Below are 19,545 nucleotides of genomic sequence, written 5' to 3'. Positions count from 1 at the left end.
CTCTACCTCACTAAGAACTTTCCAGGCTTGAAAGGTTCAGTTCTCTCCCTCCCTACCCTGTGATGATTCAACTTTCCTTCCTTTTTCTCTTCTATTTATTAATTGGTTTTCTTTTTCAGAAAGCATGTGTTGAATACCTAATATGAACAGACACTAGGGAACCAGAAAAGGATTTTTCCTCCTTGAAAGTGGAACAAGAGTATTCAATTAGACAATGCCATATGTTCCCTTACAAGAGACATACCTCATTCAAGAAGAAGAACGTGTAATGAAAATGAAAGAATGGGAAATGTTACTCCATGGAATTGGAGCCCAAAAGCAAGCAGAAGTAGCTGTTTATTTTCAGGCACAGCAAACTTTAAGCCAAAATTTATCAGAAGAGACATAGTGGACTACAACACACTAGTAAAAAGAAAAATTCTACATGAAGAGATAACAACTACATGTAACACCAGTTGACACACCCAGTTTCCTAAAATAAAACCTACTCAACCTAAGAGGACAGGCACCAGTACAATAATAGGGGTCAAAAAGACAAAAACCAACAAATAATATTAAACCACACAACTAAAGAAATAGACTTAACAGATATCTACAGAGTGTTCATCCAGAAACAGAATACACACTATTCTCAGCAGCAGATGTATCTTTCTCCAAAATTGGGCATATTTTAGGCTATAAAGCATACTTAAGTAAATGCAGTAAAATTAAAAATCTCTTGCATACTATTAGACCACAGTGTAATGCAACTATAGATCAACAGCAAAACAATGCCCAGAAAGTACAGAAAAACATGATGATTGAATAATATATGATTGAATAATTAGTGGATCACAGAAAGAATCAGGAAGGAAATTACAAAGTTCCTAGAATAAAAAGAAAATGGAAGCACAACATACCAAAACCCGTGGAATACAGAAAGCAGTTCTAAAAACAAAGTTTATAGCTTTGAAACTATACATTAAAAGAATAGAGCAGTCTAAAATAACCTTAAGAGGTATTTAAATTTCCTAAATAAACAAAACCAATCTAAATCTAGAGCTAGCAGTAGAACAGAAATTACAAAGATCAAAGCAAAAATTAATAAAACTGAGGAAAAATACAAAGATCAATGAATCAGAGGTAGTTCTTTGAAAGGATAGATATTGATAAACATAGTCAAATTTAACAAAAAGGGGGAAGAGCTCATTTCAATGCAAGTAGATATAGAAAATGTGAAATTATAATAGATTTCACTGAAGTCCAAAGGAGAACCTAGAAGAAATGCAGAAAGTCCCAGAATCACATGAACTACCAAAATTAAACCAAGAAAATATGAAAACTCTGAAGACACTAACAATAGTAAATGAAAAAGAAACAATAATAAAAACTCTATCAACTAAGAAAAGTCAAGGACTGGATGGATTCATTGCATAATTCTACCAGAATTGCAAGTAATACCTAGCTCCAATTCTCAAACTCTTCCATGAAATTGAGAAGTAAGGAGCACTACTCAACTCAATCATGGAAGCAAATATTTCCCTGATACTAAAACTGAGAAAGGATTTTTTAAAAACAACAAGAAAATTTCAGGCCAATACCCTTAATGGACATAGTTGTGAAAACCCTCAACAAGATAACTGGCAAACAGAATGCAACAAATCACTAAAGAGATCATACATCATGACCAAGATGGCAAAATCTCAAGGATGCAAATATAGTTCAACATCCATTCATGATCAAAACCCTGAAGAAAATAGGTACAGAAGGACCTTATATCATCCTGTTAAAAGCCATTTATGACAAACCCTCTGCCATTTCTTCTAAAATCAGATATAAGACAAAGGTGTCCACTTTCACCATTCTTGTTCAATACTATATTAAAAACTTTAGCCAGAGCAATCAGACAAGAGAAAGAAACAAAACAGATACTATATACAGCAAAGGAAGAAGTCAAACTATCCTTATTTGCAGATATGATCCTTTTTATGGAAGAGCTAAAAGCACTCCACCAGAAAGAAGACTCAGAATTAAGAAACAAATTTAGCAAAGTAACAGGATAAAAAAATTACTGCATAAAAATTAATAGTATTCCTGTACATCAACAATGAACTCACCAAGAAAGTAATGGAAACAATCCTGTTTATGGTGGCATCAAAAAATGCCTAGTAATTAATCTTACAAAGGAAATAAAAGAACTTTATAAGATAAAGCATTATACTCTAACAAAGGAGATCAAAGAGGATATTGGAAAATGGAAATACATCTCCTGTTCCTGGATAGGTAGAACCAATATTGTTAAAATGGCCATATTACCAAAAATAATAAATAGATTTAATGCAATTCCAATCAAAATACTGGCAGCCTTCTTCACAGAACTAGAAAAAGCAATCCCAAAATTTAGATACAACCAGCAAAGAGCCAGAACAGCTAAAGCAATCCTGATCAACAAGTACAAAGCAGGAGGAATCACAATCCCAGATTTTAATGTATATTTCCAAGCTCCAGTGACAAAAACAGTATGTCACTGGCACAAAAAGAGACATTTCGGTCCATGAAACAGAACTGAAGATGCGGAAACAACGCCAGGCACATTCAGCCTTCTAATCTTTGATAAACAGGCCAAAAGCATATGCTGGAGAAAATACAGCCTCTCTAATAAATGATATTAATAAAATTGGTTGTGCACATGCAGAAGAATGAATCTAGAGGCATATCTCTCAACTTCTTTGACAATAAAATCAAAGTGGATCAAAAGAGAAATATCAGAAGAGAAATACTTTATCTTCTGGAAAATAAATTAAATTAGACTTTTGAAGATATAGGCATAAGCAAGGACTTTCTGAACAGAACCCAAATTGGACAAGAAATACCACCAACAAACAACAAATGCAATTATATCAAACCATAAAACTCCTGCATAGGAAGGGAAACAGTCAACAGAGTGATGAGATAACCTACAGCATGAGATGCCCACAAAATGAAGACCCAATAAAAATAGGCAATTAATATGAATAAATATTTCTCAAAAGAAGTACAAATGTTCAACATATTTGCCATTGAAGAAATGCAAGTCAGAACAACACAGTGATTCCATCTTACTCCAGAATGAATGGCTTTCACCAAGAACTCAAAGAACAACAAATGCTGGTGAGGTGGTGGTGGGAAAGGAACACTTTTACATTGTTGGTTGAATGTTGAATGTAAACTTTACAACCACTGTGGAAACCAGCAAGGAGTTTGTTCACAAAAACTAAAAATAGAAATTCCATTCAACCCAGCTATATCTTTCCTAGGTATCATCCCAAAAGAGTTCAAGACATCATGGTATAGTGATGCATCCATGCCCATGTTAATGGCAGCACAACTCACAATAGCTAAACCATGGAAGAGGCCTATATGCCCATCAACAGATGAATGAATTTGAAATGTGTAGTATATATACACAATGCAGTACTACTCCACCATATAAAAAAGATAAATGTATACAATATGTTTACATTTATTATTGGGTGCTTGTGCCTGTACATGATGTATCTTGGTTCTTATTTTTCCCTCATTATGTATTGTGTACCTAAAATGTACCAGTAAAAGAATTTAAGCAAAAAAAAGATAAATGTGACTTATTTGTATGAAAATAGATGTAATTTGAGACTATAATGCTAAGGGAAATAAATCAGACACAACAAGATTAAATATTGCATATCTCTTATATGAAAATTCCAAAGTATAAAGAATTTAAAGTGCCAAATACGAGGTAAAGATCTATGATATGAAAAAGAAAGTTAGACTTTGTGGAAATGGAAAGGGGACCTAGAAATAGGGGAGACAGGAGCGGGGGGAAAGGGGAGGTAAAATGGATTAAAATGTGGTATGTATAAGTACCAATTATCCACAATTCATTATGTATCACAAACATGTACCAATGAGAAAAAATAAAAAGTGAATTTACCATAAAGAAATGAAAGAAAGTGAAGCAATTTTTATTTAACATATGTGACACTAAAATATCTAGTGTTTATTATGGTCAACAAATTCTTACAAATCAATAGAAAGACACAAGTCACTCAATATATGGGTTTTACTGTGTGTAAAAAGAAATCTAAATGACTTTCAAAGCTGTTAATGTATTCCAGTCCAAATAATAACTATAGAATAATAAACTATAATGAGATATAACTAAAGACCTTCATAAGAAAAAGTGACAAAAGGTCTTCTTAATTCTAGGTAGAAATGCAAATTGACAGAGAACTGTGTACTGTTTCGTTTTATGTATTTTATTATTTCCTTTATTGCAATGAAGGAGATATGGTAGAAGAAAACTTCATCTTCAGGACAGATCAATCACATGGAAGGTCAGAAAGTTTCCAAGCATGAGAAAGACTCGACACATTAGAGCTTATTTTGCAAATGGAGGAGGCCACCGGCCTGGGAGTGCAGGCAGGCTCCAGACCAGAGAGCTCACACTGACAGCCATCAGGGAAACAAGATCCTCAGTTATAAAACCATAAGAACTGAATCTCATCAAAACTGAAAGAGCTTGGAAGCAAATTCATTCCAGAATCCCCAGGAAGAAGCACGGGGGTTTTGGCACCATGGTTTTATTCTGCTAGACCTGGAATGGAGGAACCAGTAAAATCATGCACTGTGCAGACTTTGACAGAGAAACATTTAAATAGGAAATGAGTATTCTGTTAAGGTGCTAACTTTGTGGAATTTGTTATGCAGCCATTTAAAACTAATAGAGGCAGAAAATTGAATTACCAGCAAAGAAAATTTATTATTCAAGTTCAAAACTAAAATCACTACTTTTTATTTTTAAATATGAAAAACTCACTGTTCTCGATAAAGTAGATACTTCATCTGTTGTTGATTTTGTTTCCTTCAGTACTACCATCGCTGCCTCTTCACTCTCCTCAATATTCACTTTAACATCATCTATTTCTGAACAGTAGTGAGTATGCAGATTGTTTAGTTTGGCTACTTCTTTCCTAGGAGAAAAACACACCCGATTTCATCCATATTGAAAAATAAAAAGGTACTATATGTTTAAACTGGCTTCTGACAATTGTTTCATTCCATAGCAATTTCCAGTTCATAAAAAGTACCACTTAGATATTAAAAGTGAGAAAAAAAAATCACTAGTAGTATTTTTGTTTCCAAAGGAAAGGAATTAAGGAAAAATAATTTATAAATTATTTAAAACAACCTTCTGACTTGATTTTCAGGATGACACCTAAGAACCTTTGATTTAAAAGGTGAGTAACACAGCAACAGAAAGGTGAGGGTAGAGAAAAGAGGGAAAAATTAAAATATCAAGCAGTAACTATATCCTTCACTGTACACAAGGCAAATTCAGATTAGGATAACAAGGGCCAATTTAAGGAAAATAATTAATTTCCATTGAATTCTGTCTATCTGTAAGACTGTCACAAAGACCAACACTAATCTGTGAACCACATAACTATCTGATTTCTTAAGTAGAAAGCACATCCCAAATGAAAAATTTTCTTTAGAAAATTATACCAATTTAGACAAAATATCACAGTGAAAAAATGATAAAAATGACCATTTCATGGATCCCACACAGTAAAACATTTTAGATACTGTAAACAAAATAATAGACTAAGAGATTTGCTTGAAACTCATATATGAAAGACCAAATGTTTTATGTAATAAAATCTTACTAATCAATATTGTTAGAAAATCATTTTATTGACACAGATACAGAAAATATCTACTAGAAATTCACATGAAAATAAGTATCAATTCCATGGAAACATATGATGGAGGTATTGAATTGGCCCAGGTTCTCAGGTACCAACTATGATTACAGTCAGGTCAACTGTAGCTGAAAGACACAACCTAACCACAGAAATGCAAATTAAGAAATGAATGGGCAAAAAACAAGATTCTTCTTTATCCTTCCGTGTCTGAGAAGTATAGGTTTACCTATCAGAATTCTAGTAGCCAGGGAGGCAAGGAAAATTGAGGAGCCTTTGTATTCAAAATGTGTAAGTAAGCTTGGGTAAGTTTCCGTTTTTGAAATGAACTTTTCTTCTCTCAATGACATCTGTAGTCCCTAGACCTGAGAATGAAGTATAGACTTTTGCCTGAGAGGTGAACAACTGCCTAATATCATATATTGAAAATCTGCTTCAGTTGTGCCTCTATCCCTATCTCCTTATGAAGTTTATCCCACCAATTCCTTAGCCTTTTGAGAATTTCTCAGAATAAAAATTTGTTACTATGCTTGCTTCCATTCATAATTTAAATTTTGTCATTCTTGTGTCTACTAAACAAGAATAAAATTAGAAGAATAAAAGGGGAAGGAATCCCCTGTCTTTTGTTAAGAATGATTATACAAGTACAGTAATCAAGAGAGGGTGGTATTGGCAGAGTAACAGACACATAGATCAATGAAACATAACAAAACGAATCTATACAAGTATGCATAAATGATTTTAACAAAGTTACAAAAGCAATTGTATTGGCAAAGGCAAAAATAAAAAAGAACTTCAAACTAAATCTCATGTATTATACACACATTAACTAAAAATTATCCATGAACTTAAATATAAAACTGTAGTATTTTTGGGAGAAAATCTTGTGACCTAATAGAGTACAAGAGGTCTTACATGTGACCCCATACACATAATTCATTAAGGAAAGAATTGATAAACTAAAGCTTATCAAAGTCCAAAACTTTTTCACTGCAAAATACCCTCATATTAGGTAAGATAATTTTTATAAAATATTTTCAAATACATATCTGATAAAAATCTTGAAAGTTAATAATCTAATAAGAAAATGGGGAAATACTTGAACAGCTATTTCACAAAAGAAATAATAAAAAATGACATGAAATGATGTGAAGTTAAATAGAAATTAAAACCATAATGAGATATCACCAGAAATCTTGTAGACTGGCTAAATTTTTTTCAAAAGTGATCTATTGTGGAGAAACTGCATGTTTCATACATTGCTGGTGGGTGTGCACAATGACAGAGTAACTCCAGAAAAGAGTTTGGCAGTTTCTCACAATTTTACATTTAAACTATATCTCAGAAATCACACTCTCAGGTATTTATCCCAGAGAAATAAAAATTTATACTCACACAAAAACTTGTCCATGAATATCTGTAGCAGTTTTACTCATAAGAGCAAAGAACTTGAAACAAAATAAATGCATTTCAGAGGGTAATTGATTAAATAGACTCCTGCCCATCCCAACAACGGAATTTTATTCAGTATTAAATAAAAATGAATCATGATGTACTCAACAAGCCAAATTGATCTATGGCATTGTATTTAACTTAAAAAAGGCAAAATTCAAAAGGTCACATGCTGTGTGAGTCCATCTATACTAACACTCTTAAAAGGACAAAACTGCAAAGATGGAGAAAGGATTAGTGGTTCTCAAGAGACAAAGAATGGGCAGCAAGTGCAAATAAAAGGAACATGAGGAACAAAACTATTTTGTAACTTGATTATATGTGTGGTTAACAACTGTAAATATTGCATAAAATTGCTTATAACCATGCACACATGTGCGCACACACACAAATGAGTGCATAAATCATGGTGAAATTGAATAAGGTCTAGGCTAATTTCATGTTTTTGATATCATACAATAGTTCTAATCTATAAGGTCTTCTCATTAGAAAAGCTTGGTGAAGGATATACAGGACAGGATAGACTCCTGTAAGTCTATACTTACTTGCAAATACAAAGGAAAAAAAGCTTAGACAAAATGGATCTGCATAATTATTAAGACTGATATAGAAAATATGAATGTATTTTAGCTATTAAAATATCAATCTGTAATTAAATAGCTCCATTCTCTCAAACACACACACAAATCGAGGCACCAAAGGTTTTGCTAGTGAAATAGTCGAAGCACAGAAGAAATTTTATATAAATTATCATTTTGTATAAACTATCTCAGAAAAACTATAAAGACTAACATGTAAAAAAAGCAAATATAACCATGAGAACAAAATGTGACAAAAAAGCAATTACATGACATTAGCTTTCACAATCATAGATTGGAAAAACCTAATCAAAAGACTAGATATTTAATGAGATATATCAAAAAGATATATATTTTGGCCAAGTGGATTTGCTTCAGAAATCTTGCTTTTCTTTAAAACATTTGAAAATCAACCTACTTCACCTCATTCAGAGAATAAAAGCAAAAAAGTACTACTATCTCAATAAATGTGACAAAATTAATAATATGCAAAGCACTCATGCATTCTAGTCAAGGCAATTTAAACAAAATTTTAAAATTTGGTAAATGTTAAATACATTTATCTCATCTAACATCATAATTAATGGTGAAATATTGAACTGTTTCTCATAGAGATAGAAAATAAAAGACATGCAGGCTCATTATTAGCACTTTTATTAAATATTTAATGAAGTATTGAGCCAGTGATATAAGAAAATAAGGATATAAATACTGAAGAGAAAAATACTATTGTCATTTTCACATAAGATTATGTAAAAAAATTCAATGATTTGGATATGCAAATTTGTAAGGCCATTGAATATATAAATACACAAAATCTGAGTTTCTATGTAGTAGTGTAATAGACCAGAAATGCCCCCAGATACCTACATAGTAATTCTTGTAACTTGTGAATGTTACCTTTACATGACAAAAAGAAAGGAAAGGGTCTTTGCAGACATTTAAAAACTTTGGGATAGAAAAATTATTTTGGATACATCAACTAAGATTTGGAGATGTTTTTGTAGAGATAGACCTGAAAATAATTTAACAAATATGGGCAAAAAATAGATATAGAATATTTTGTAAACTTTAGACAAAATTTTCTTTAAATTTCTAGAAAAATAACTGTCAGAAAAAATGATACATTTAACATTACTAAAATTAATACACTTTACATCAGACAAGAACATGATCGTAAGAATGAAAAGCCCAGACCCAGGTTGAAAAAGATACTTCTAACACATACATCTAAGAGAGAACATTTATTCCAAGTACATTCTTCTTTCAAGTCTAAAAGAAAAGAAATACATTAAAACAATGTATTTCTTCCTTGAAAACGGACATACATTTTCATGGCTTGTCATGCAAAGGACATCCAATTAGCCAATAAACCACATGAAGACGTTTGACATCACCACCTTTCTGGTAAATGCAACTTAGAGCATTAAAGAGAAACCACTCCCCAGCCAACTAAGTGCTGCAGTCAAGAGGACCTGGCACTGTGAAGTGCTGATGAGGCTATGGAGAAGCTGGAGCTGGCATGGATTACTGATTGAACTGTGAAACAGTCCAGATACTTTGGAAAGAAATTAAGCAGTTGCCTCTTAAGTAAAACATTTGTCTCTACTAAAACCCTAGGACAACCCTATTCTTAGTATACAGCCAGGAGAAATTAACACTTATTTCCAGACAAAAGGAAGGTTCAAGAACATTCATAGGCTTATTCATGAAAGTCACAAAAAGAAAATAATCCATGTCCACCAATATGAAAATAGATAAAAATTACAGTATATTTATACTGTAGAATACTTCACAGTAATGAATACATATACACTGATACATAGGAATAGGTGAGTGAATATAATAAACATAATACTGGATGAAAAGAGGACAGATGTCAAAATATATATGCTGTTCATTTCCTTTCCAGAACAGGAAAAACCAACCTGTGGCAATACAAATTGAATGCTTATTATCTTTTGGGGGTAAGGATAATACAGACAGGAAGGGAGAGTAAGACGAAGTTCCAGTGAGCAGGAACATCTCTGTATCTTAATCTATTTCATACTTACATATGAGTCTACATATTGTAAAATTTACCAACCTGTATGCTGAAATTAGTGCTCATGACATTTTTTATGTATGTGTGTTAAATCTCTCCAAATTAAAAATGGTGAAAGACAATTAGAGGTATATATAGAGAGAATTGTATTTAATAAACTAATTTGTGACTATTTTAATACTTTCAATAGAACTACTGAAAGATATACTTTGAGGAAAATATCCCCAAAATAAGAATTTACAGTTGTAATAAATAATGGTGAGTATAAGAATTAATGAAAATACATAAAAAATAAAATACATCAGAAACAAATGTAAAAAAATCTTTTAATCTATATGATATTTTATTTTACTAGTAAGCAAATAAATTCAAGTTAAATAATTAAACACTTTACAATTAATGTATAGATACATACTTTATGTTTAAAAATATCCCCTTTTTTAAAAATAGGGTCATCAATTTGGAGATAGTGCAGGTATACATTGTTGTCATATTACATTCCTAGACACTTTGCCAATATAAATGAAAAGCTTTAAAATTACACAAAAATACAGTGTTTTAGGAATTTACATAAATTTACCTACATAAAAGGAAATTTTAATTTTTAAAGAAACTTGATGACAAGATAGATATGGGTAATTTAAATTCTTTCTCTTCTTTTTATCTGAAGTTCTTTGAACAGTAAGATGCATTATGTTTTTAATTAAAATTTTATTTCTAAATTCTATAAATACCATTTGTGAAAAATTCTTTCCTGTGGGTCTCTAAGTTTCTTTCATCATTACGAATATCTTCCTCCATTTCTTCTTCATTTTCTTGAAACTGCAATTTGGCATTTTCACAGTCTTCTATAGTTTTTTCAAGTTCTTCATGAACTTTTCTGAAAACATCCATTACCTAGAAACAAAAAATATTTCTGGTCATATATCCAGTAAAATGTTAATTAAAAGAAAATCCTTTAATTTAGGGAATTTGTAATTTAGGAGAAAATTCTATGCATACATTTCTCCCATAGTTTGTCTACTACTTAGAGAAATACAGTTTCACGTCCTGATAGGGATCAGTGCTAGGCATATACTTGAATATCCAGATTAATATGTCCAAAATAAAATCATTATCTTTTCACATAATGCAAAACTGATTCTTTTTTTTTTACTGTAAAAATAATATTTTATTGTAGAAAAACATGAAAACAAAGCTGAACAAAGAAAATCACCTGTACTCCCTTTAACCAAGAACCACATACCATCACACTAAGTTAATGGTCCAAAATATTTAAATTTTACTGTTTGTATTAATTAGTAAACATGATAAACATTCTATTATCTCTCTCCATCCTCCCTTATATCTCCTCGTCTGTCTTCATACCTGCCCCATATCTCTTTTACATTGTAACCTCTTATATTACACACTACCCATTACTCAATTCATGGTCAATTTCATGAATATTGTGCACCACTTGAGAGACCAATAACATAAATATTACTGTGATGAAGACCCTAGAGAAAAGCTGCACAATCTATACATAGTCTGTACATCTTCAAGTAATTTCTTCAAATGTAGTGGAAAGGGAGAATATGTTGAATCAGAAAGTAAGAATTACTCTCTAGGAAAGGAGAATAACTTGTATTCTCATTAGCAGAACAGAGGAGAATCTATGTTCCAAAATCCTTTCCAACATTATAAACGATTTTTCTAAAAATAATTTTCAAAGTCACAATTGATAAAGGTTATCCAAGTAAATTTTACTGAAAGTTGATAATTTTTTATATAATAATTTTGGAATGATTGACAATTTCTATGATGATAAATCTACTTGTATTAGAATATATTTTGTCTACACTGTCTCTTTATGTTCTTCAATAAGTTTATTATTATAGCCTTATATGTGTCTACCTTTATAATATTTAATATATTTTAATGGCTATTTTTGGTAATATGAATTTTTCATGTACATTTTAAGCACTTATTATCACTACTGAGAATTACTATTTATATTCATTTTGGGAAGAGTATATTGGAGGATTTTGCTTCTATAAATACAGACTTATTTTTTGAAAATTCAACTACCTGGCGTTTTAGTTATAAAAATTTTTATTTCATCATTTAAAAATAACTATCTTTTCTATTCTATTCTATTGTTCACAGCATACAAAACCTCCAAATAAATGTTAAATCATATGTTAAATATATCTGATTTATTTCTACAATTCTTTGAAATGACTTTAATAATTAAATGATTAACATGAAAAATAGTGGATTTTTGAGGTAGTTCATTGTTTTAAAAATTTTTATTAATTATTTACATTTAATTTGTATACATTTAAGGTATACAATATAATGACATTCATCATTGGAAATTTGCACCTTTACATAACCCATCTTGGTTCTTCTTTTTTACCCATTCCCCTGCCCTCCTTTCAACCTCTCCACACCTCTCTATTTACAAAGACTTTGTTGCCATTTTTTTCTTATATCAATGCCATTCCCTTCTTTCTTTTCCCCTGCTCCTCCCATTTCCCCTTCCCATTTGCACCTTTCTTTCCTATTTCACATTATCTATTATACCTTTTAGTCCTTACTTACGCTTTCAATTCCTCACACTAGAGAAACTATTTGGTATTTACACAAGTGTGTCCTATTTATTTCACTTAAGAGTATCACCTCAATATGGATCCATTTAGCTATAAATGTCTCTAGTTTCTTGTTCTTTTTTTTTTTGGTACCGGGGATCAAACTTGAGTCCTTGAGCTTGCGCAGCAGGTGGCAAAACCACTGAGCTAAATCCCTGGGCCCTAGTTTCTTGTTCTTTATGGCTGGGTAATACTCCATTAAAAAAAAAATCCACATTTTCTTTATCTAGTGTCCAGTTGATAGGCAATTGGGCTGTTTCTAAGTTTTAGCTATCACGAATTGTGCTGCTATGAACATGGGTGCACATATATCATTGTGATACGATTCTTTTAATTCTTTGGGGAAGATACCCAGCAGGGAAATAACTGGATCAAATGGGACTTCCAGTCCTAGTTCTTTGACATAACTCCATACTCATTTCCACAGTAGTTGTACCAGTCTATACTTCCACCAGCAGTGGAGTATGGTTCCTCTTTCCCCAGAACACTGCCAGCATTTGTTGTTAGTTGATTTCATGCTGGTAGCCATTCTTTCTGGGGTGAGGTGGAATCTCAGAGTTGTTTTCATTTTCATTTCTCTAATGACCAGTGATGGTGAACATTTTTTTTATATGTTTATTTGCTATTTCTACTTCTTTGTCTAAGAAATGTCTGTTCATTTCAGATGCCCATTTTTGGATTGGGTCTTTAAATGTGGGAGGTCTGAGTTTTTAAAGTTCTTTTATATATTCTAGATAGTAGACCTTTCTCTGAGGAAAAGCAGGTAAAAATATTTTCCCACATTGTGGGTTGTCTTTTCATACTGTTGGTGGTTTATCTTGCTGTGCAGAAGCTTTTTAGTAAGAAGAATCCCACTTGTTGATTGTTTGTGCTAGTTCACAGGCAACTGAGGTTTTTGCTCATAAAATCTTTTCCTACACCAATGTCTTCAAGAGTTCTTCCTAACCTCTCTTCCAGCTGCTTTAGTGTTTCTGTTTTAGTATTTAGATTTTTAATCCATTTTGATTTTAGTTTAGTGCATGGTGAGAGATGTAGGTCTAGTTTTAATCTTTGGCAAGTTGAAACTCAATTTTTCCAGCACCATTTATTAAAGAAGCTATCTTTCCTCCAGTGAGGGTGTTTGGCTCCTTTGTTGAAGATGATATGACTGAGTGTGTCTGCAGTTGTTTCTGCGTCTTCTAATCTGTTCCACTGGTCCTCAGGTCTGTTTCTTTGCCAGTACCATGCTGTTTTTATAACAGTAGCTTTGTAGTATAGTTTCAAGTTTGGGATTGTGATACCCCCTACCTTGTCTTTATTGCTTGTATTGCTTTTGCTATTCTAGGTCTCTTCTTGTTCCAAATGAATTTTTGGATTGTTTTCTCAAGGTCCCTGAAGTATGCTGCTGGGATTTCAATTGGGATTGCATTGACTCTATGTAGCAGTTTTGGAAGTATGGCCATTTTCACTATGTTGATTGTTCCTACCCAGGAGCAAGGGATGTCTTTCCATTTTCTGATATCCTCTTAAATCTCTTTTTCCAGAGTGCTAAGTTTTCAGAGTAGAGGTCTTTGATTTCTTTTGTTAGGTTAATTCCTAGGCATTTCAATTTTTTGGATGCTATTGTGAAAGGAATTTCTCTCTCAGTGAGTCTGTTGTTTGTGTAGAGGAAAGCTATTGATTTTTGTGTGTTGACCTTGTATCTAGCTACTTTACTGAATTTGGTTATTAAGTTTAGAAGACTTTTGGTGGAGTTCTTAGGGTCTTCTATATAGAGTATCATGTCATCTGAAAATAATGACAGTTTTACTTCTTTGTTTCCTATCTTTATTCCTTTTATTTCTTTTTTTTTTCTAAGTGCTGTGGCTAATGTTTCCAAAACTATATTGAACAAGAGTGGTGATAGTGAACATCCTTGTCTTGTTTCTGATTTTAGTGTGAAGGATTTCAGTTTTTGACCATTTAGTATGATATTGGCTGTTGGTTTTTCATAGATGGCTTTTATCACATTTAGGTAGAGTCCATCTATTCCAATTTTTGTAGGGTTTTTATTATAAATTCATGTTGGATTTTGTGAAATCCTTTTTCTGCATCTATTGAAATGATCATATGGTTTTGTCCTTGATTCTATTAATATAGTGTATTGTATTTATTAATTTGCATATGTTGAACCATCCCTGCATCCCTGGGATGAATCCCACTTGGTCAGGGTGTATGATCTTCTTGATGATCTTCTGCATTCTATTTGCCAATATCTTATTAAGAATTTTTGTATCTATGTTCATTACTGAGATTGGCCTTCAGTTGTCTTTTTCAGTTGGGTCTTTCTCTGCTTTGGGGATCAAGGTGACACTTGCTTCCAGGAATGAATTTGGAAGTATTGCTTCCCTTTCAATTCCATTGAAGATCTTAAACAGTTGTGGCAGTAGTTCCTCTCTAAATGTCTTGTAGAATTCAGCAGTGAAGCCATCAGGACCCGCACTTTCTTAGTTGGTAGGTTTTTATTACATTTTCAATTTCATTGATTGATATTAGGTCATTTAGGCTTTTTAGGTCATCTTCGTTGAACTTTGGTAATTCACACATATATAGGAATCTGTCCATTTCTTCTGTGTTTTCCATCTCATTGGCGTATAGGCTCTTGAAGTAGGTATTGATGATCCTCTGGATTTCTGCTGGCTCCATTGTAATTTCACCCTTTTCATTCCTAATTGCATGGAGTTGGGCCTTTTCTTTCCTTTTTTTCATAAGTTTGACTAAGGGTTTGTCAATTTGGTTTATTCTTTCGAAGAACCAACTCTTGGTTTCATAGATTTTTTTTGGTATTGTTCTCTTAATTTCCATTGCATTGATTTCTGCCCTGATCTTTATAATTTCCTCCCTTCTATTGGCTTTGTCCTGCTCTTCTTTTTCTAGAAGCTTGAAGTTCAGCATCAGGTTGAGTAATTGAGCTCTCTCTGAATTCCTAATGTGAGTATTCATTGCTATGAATTTCCCTCGTAAAAACTGCTTTCATTGTATCCCATAAATTCCTCCATTTTGTACTGGCATTGTTATTTAGTTGTAGGAACTGTCTGATTTCTTCTTAATTTCCTCTGTGAGCCATTGGTTATTCAGAAGTATGTTGTGCAGTTTCCATGTGTTTATGAAATTCTTGTGGTTTCTTTTGCTATTGATCTCCAATTTCATCACACTGTGGTCTGACAATATACAGGGGATAACTTGAATTCCTTTGCATTTACTTAAACATGTTCCATGAGCAAGTGTGTGGTCTATTTTAGAGAATGATCCATGTGCAGCTGAAAAGAATATGTATGCTAATTTGGTGGGGTGGAACGATCTGTAAACATCTTTTAAGTTCAATTGTTCAAGAATTTGATTGAGTTCTAGTATTTTGTTTTTTATTTTTTGTCTAGTTGATCTATCTGTGAGAGTGGGATATTGAGTTCCACCACTATTATTGTATTAGTGCTTATATGATTTTTCATGTCTGTTAGTATTTCTTTTATATAGTTGGGTGCACTAGTGTTTGGTGCATAGATGTTTATGATTGTCATCTCTTCCTCTTGGATGTTCCCTTTACAAGGATGTAGTGTCCTTCTTTGTCTCTCTTAATCAGTGTTGGTTTGAAATCCACTTGATCTGTGAAAAAGATAGCTACTCCTGCTTTTTTTCGAGTTCCTGTCTCATGGAGTATTGTTTTCCAACCTTTTACTTTCAGTCTATAAGTTTCTTTTTGAATTAAGTGTGTTTCTTGTATGTAGTCTATTGTTGGATCTTGCTTCTTGACCCATTCTGCCAGTCTATTTCTTTTGATTGGTGAATTGAGACCATTAACATTGATGGTTATAACTAATATATAATAACTTATCATTGTCATGACTTTTTCTTTTTGTTGGACTCTCCCCCTTTGCGTTTAATTTCTTGTTGTGCCTGATGGATTCATTCTGCAGGGCTTCCCGGGATTGTGATCCTCACTGTCTTTTCCTAGGATATTGTTTAAAAATTTTGGAGTACTTCTTTGGTATTCGTGAAGTTCCAAAGGTGCTCTTTGTCATGAAAGTATCTTATTTCTCCATCAATTTTGAAAGATAGTTTTGCAGGGTACATCAATCTGTGTTGGAATCTGTTTTCCTTTAGGGTTTGCAGTGCGTTGTTCCATGCTCTTCTTGCCTTGTGGTTTTGTGCTGATGTCTGGTGTGAATCAGATGGGCTTTCTTTTGTATGTGATTTGTTTATTTTCTCTAACTGCTTGTAAAATTTGGTTCTTCTGTTGTGTTTCTGGAATCTTAACTATTGTATGCCTATGTGTAGATTTTTTTTTGATCATGGCTAGTTAAAGTCCTATATGCCTCACTTATGTCTATGTCAAGTTCTTTTCCCCTATTTGGGAAGTTTTCTGCTATTACTTTTGTGAACAGTTTTTTAATGTCATGTGCACCCTCTCCTGTTTCTTCCTTGACTCCCATCACTCTGATGTTATTCTTCTTTACATTGTCTAGCAGCTGCTGGATTGATTTCTCATGGTCCCTTACTATTTTTAAGAAATTTTTCTTTTTCTGGATATTAATTGCAATCCTATCTTCTATATCTGAAATTCTATCCTCACGTTGGCTCATTCTGCTGCATAAACTTTCAATGGAGTTTTTAATCTTCTGGAAATCTGTTTGCATGTGTTTTATGGATTCCATTTGTTTCCTATTTTGGGATTCCATCTTGTTCCTCAGCTCCTCTATTTTTTTTATCTGTTTCCATGCTAGATTTATTAATCATGTGTTGTAATATGGGCACAATCTGTGCTGCTATCTGAGAAATTATTTCTGATTTCATTTTTTCCAAGTCCCCTTTTGTTACCAGTTCAGGGAGTCTAGGTGGTTGACTATTAGATTGTTCCTCCTTGTTGCCCATTGGGGTTCCCTTAGGTGATCTGGAAGTCTGGTTTGAGGACTTATTTACATGTCTTCTCATTTCAACAGATGCACCCTGCTGTGTCTTTGTTGAGTTGACTTTTTGCTCACCCAGTGGTCTTGAATTTTCAGCAAGCCACTGAGAAGCCTTTATTGTGCTCCTCACCAGTACACTCAGAGTGGTGGCCTTCTAGATCCTGAGTGGACCTGTTGTCTAGGCGGGCTTCTGGTTGGGGCTTGAGTACACTTGGGATGGTATCTAGGTGTGCCTCTAGCTGGGGCCCCTATGCAGCTATTGTCTGGAAGGGCCTTTGGTTGGGGGCTGTGCACCCCAGTTTCTGTTTTCTGCATAGGTTTTGGCTAGGGTCTCCTTGCACTTATCAATGGTATTGGGGCAAGCCTCTGGGTATTGCTTGTGTGCCTGTACTCCAGATGGGTACCTGTCTATGGCTGATGGTATGTCGACCCTCTGGCTGAAGTGCTTGTGCCTGTGCAGCCCCTTTCTGGGCAGGCCTTTGGTTCGGCTGGTGTGCCTGAGCCTCTGTTCTGGACCACATAGCTGCTCCCGAGGATCTGCTCTCACTTAGGGATGGAATGGCAGGCCTCAGGTGGGAGCACACATACCCGTGCAGATCCTCTCTGGGCTTGAGGTAGTTCTTTAATTATATGCAAAGTATTTCTTCCTATTTTAGTTATTTATTATTATTACTAGCTTCTGAATTATAACAAATACATTTTAAACATCTTTTGGATACATTATATTTTTCTTTTATTATGTTGATACATCAAATTATATACCTAGATTTTCTGCTATTGAGTCATTTCTGCCTTGGTATAATAAATTATTCTTGGGATGATCTTATTCTCTTATACTGAATATTTCATAAATACTTCATGTAACATTTTAAATTATGTGCTTATTAGTAAATTTATAGTAAATTTACAGTAAATTTATTAGTAAATTATGTATTTATTAGTAAATTACAAATTAGTAAGTTTGTGCAGTAAGATTCTAGTATTACATATGTCAGTCACATTCAGTTTAAAATTTTTCTCTAACTCTAATAGAGAAGAAGTAGAGGATGGAGAAAGAAGGAGGAAAAAAAGACAGAGGTGGGAGTGCTCAAAATCTATTATAGATGCCACAACAAAACCCACTATTCTGTATAACTAATAAGCACTAATACATTTTTTCTATGGATTGGATATGTTAAACAACATTACAATGATTTATTCTTACAGGATAGATCAAATCCAATCACAATATTATCAGGTTTAGAATCTATTATTGAGTACAATATGTTGATATTTGGAGTATGACTTCATCTTGGATCTGGGAATATCTATATATACTCTTAAATTTTTATGTAGTTACTGTATTTTAGATAGTACTTTTTTTTGTACTAATTAAATGAAGTCATATTAGTCACTTTTCCATCTCTGGCGCAAAATACCTCACACTCTCAACTTAAAGAAGTAGCGGTTTCTTTGGCTCACAGTTTCTCATGAGTTTAGTTCATAGGTAGCTGTCTCCAAGGCAGAAACTGTGGTAGAGAAAAGCTGCTCAACTCATGGCAGCTAGGAAGCAGAGAAAGTGAGAGGCAGAGTATAGAACAACTTTCCAGCTCACACCCCAGTGACCTGCCTCCTCCAACCGGGAACAATTTAGATCTAACTATAATAGGGATATTGATCTTATAAACACATCTTTTAAAATGTATACTTTTTGAATTTACTTCAGTTTTATTGAAGTAAAACTCATAGCATAGTATGAACTACTATACATTAGTCAGTGGCACTGAGCATTCTCTATGTTTTCTTACCATATGTTGGTCTCATCCCCATGTATTTTTCATTGCCCCAAAGAGAAACTCCAACCCCTAAACAGTTACTTTCTTGGGGCTGGGGGTATAGCTCAGTGGCACCATACCTGCCTTCCAAGTGCAAGGTCCTGAGTTCAATCCCTGGTACCAGGGGGAGAAAAGTTACTTTTTCATCCCCTTTTCCTGTCTCAAAAGATTCTTTTGGAATCACTGTACATAAAATGACCCTGGGACATGTAAAAGGTGGCAGTTGTTGTTACTTCTAGACCTAAATGAAAAAATGGTGGCTAGGCAGGGCCACCACACAGTGAGTTTTACCGTGGTATAGATTCATAGCAAGATTTGTCTGTAGGGCACAGCTTACACGTGGCATGCCACTGGAGTTATCCCCATTTCAGAGGCTTCCTGAGAGTGGCTAAGTTCAATA

The 19,545-nt window shown here is 33.3% G+C and overlaps 1 protein-coding gene across 1 annotated transcript in view; it reads right to left on the bottom strand.

The window, feature by feature from the left end:
- Positions 1 to 19,545, bottom strand: part of Ccdc178 (coiled-coil domain containing 178) — a 386,593-nt gene that overhangs the window by 272,955 nt on the left and 94,093 nt on the right. Inside the window, 2 exon segments of the mRNA XM_087188664.1 lie at positions 4,817 to 4,959; positions 10,511 to 10,673. Of these exon segments, the coding sequence (XP_087044790.1) occupies positions 4,817 to 4,959; positions 10,511 to 10,673 (306 nt within the window).

The sequence above is a fragment of the Heterocephalus glaber genome, unplaced genomic scaffold, assembly GCF_053883595.1.
Source record: "Heterocephalus glaber isolate CG9 unplaced genomic scaffold, H.glaber_assembly_v1.0 deba00000331, whole genome shotgun sequence".
Lineage (NCBI taxonomy): Eukaryota > Metazoa > Chordata > Mammalia > Rodentia > Bathyergidae > Heterocephalus > Heterocephalus glaber.
The sequence above is the reverse complement of the archived record's forward strand: the minus strand, read 5'-3'. Positions and strand labels throughout refer to the sequence as shown.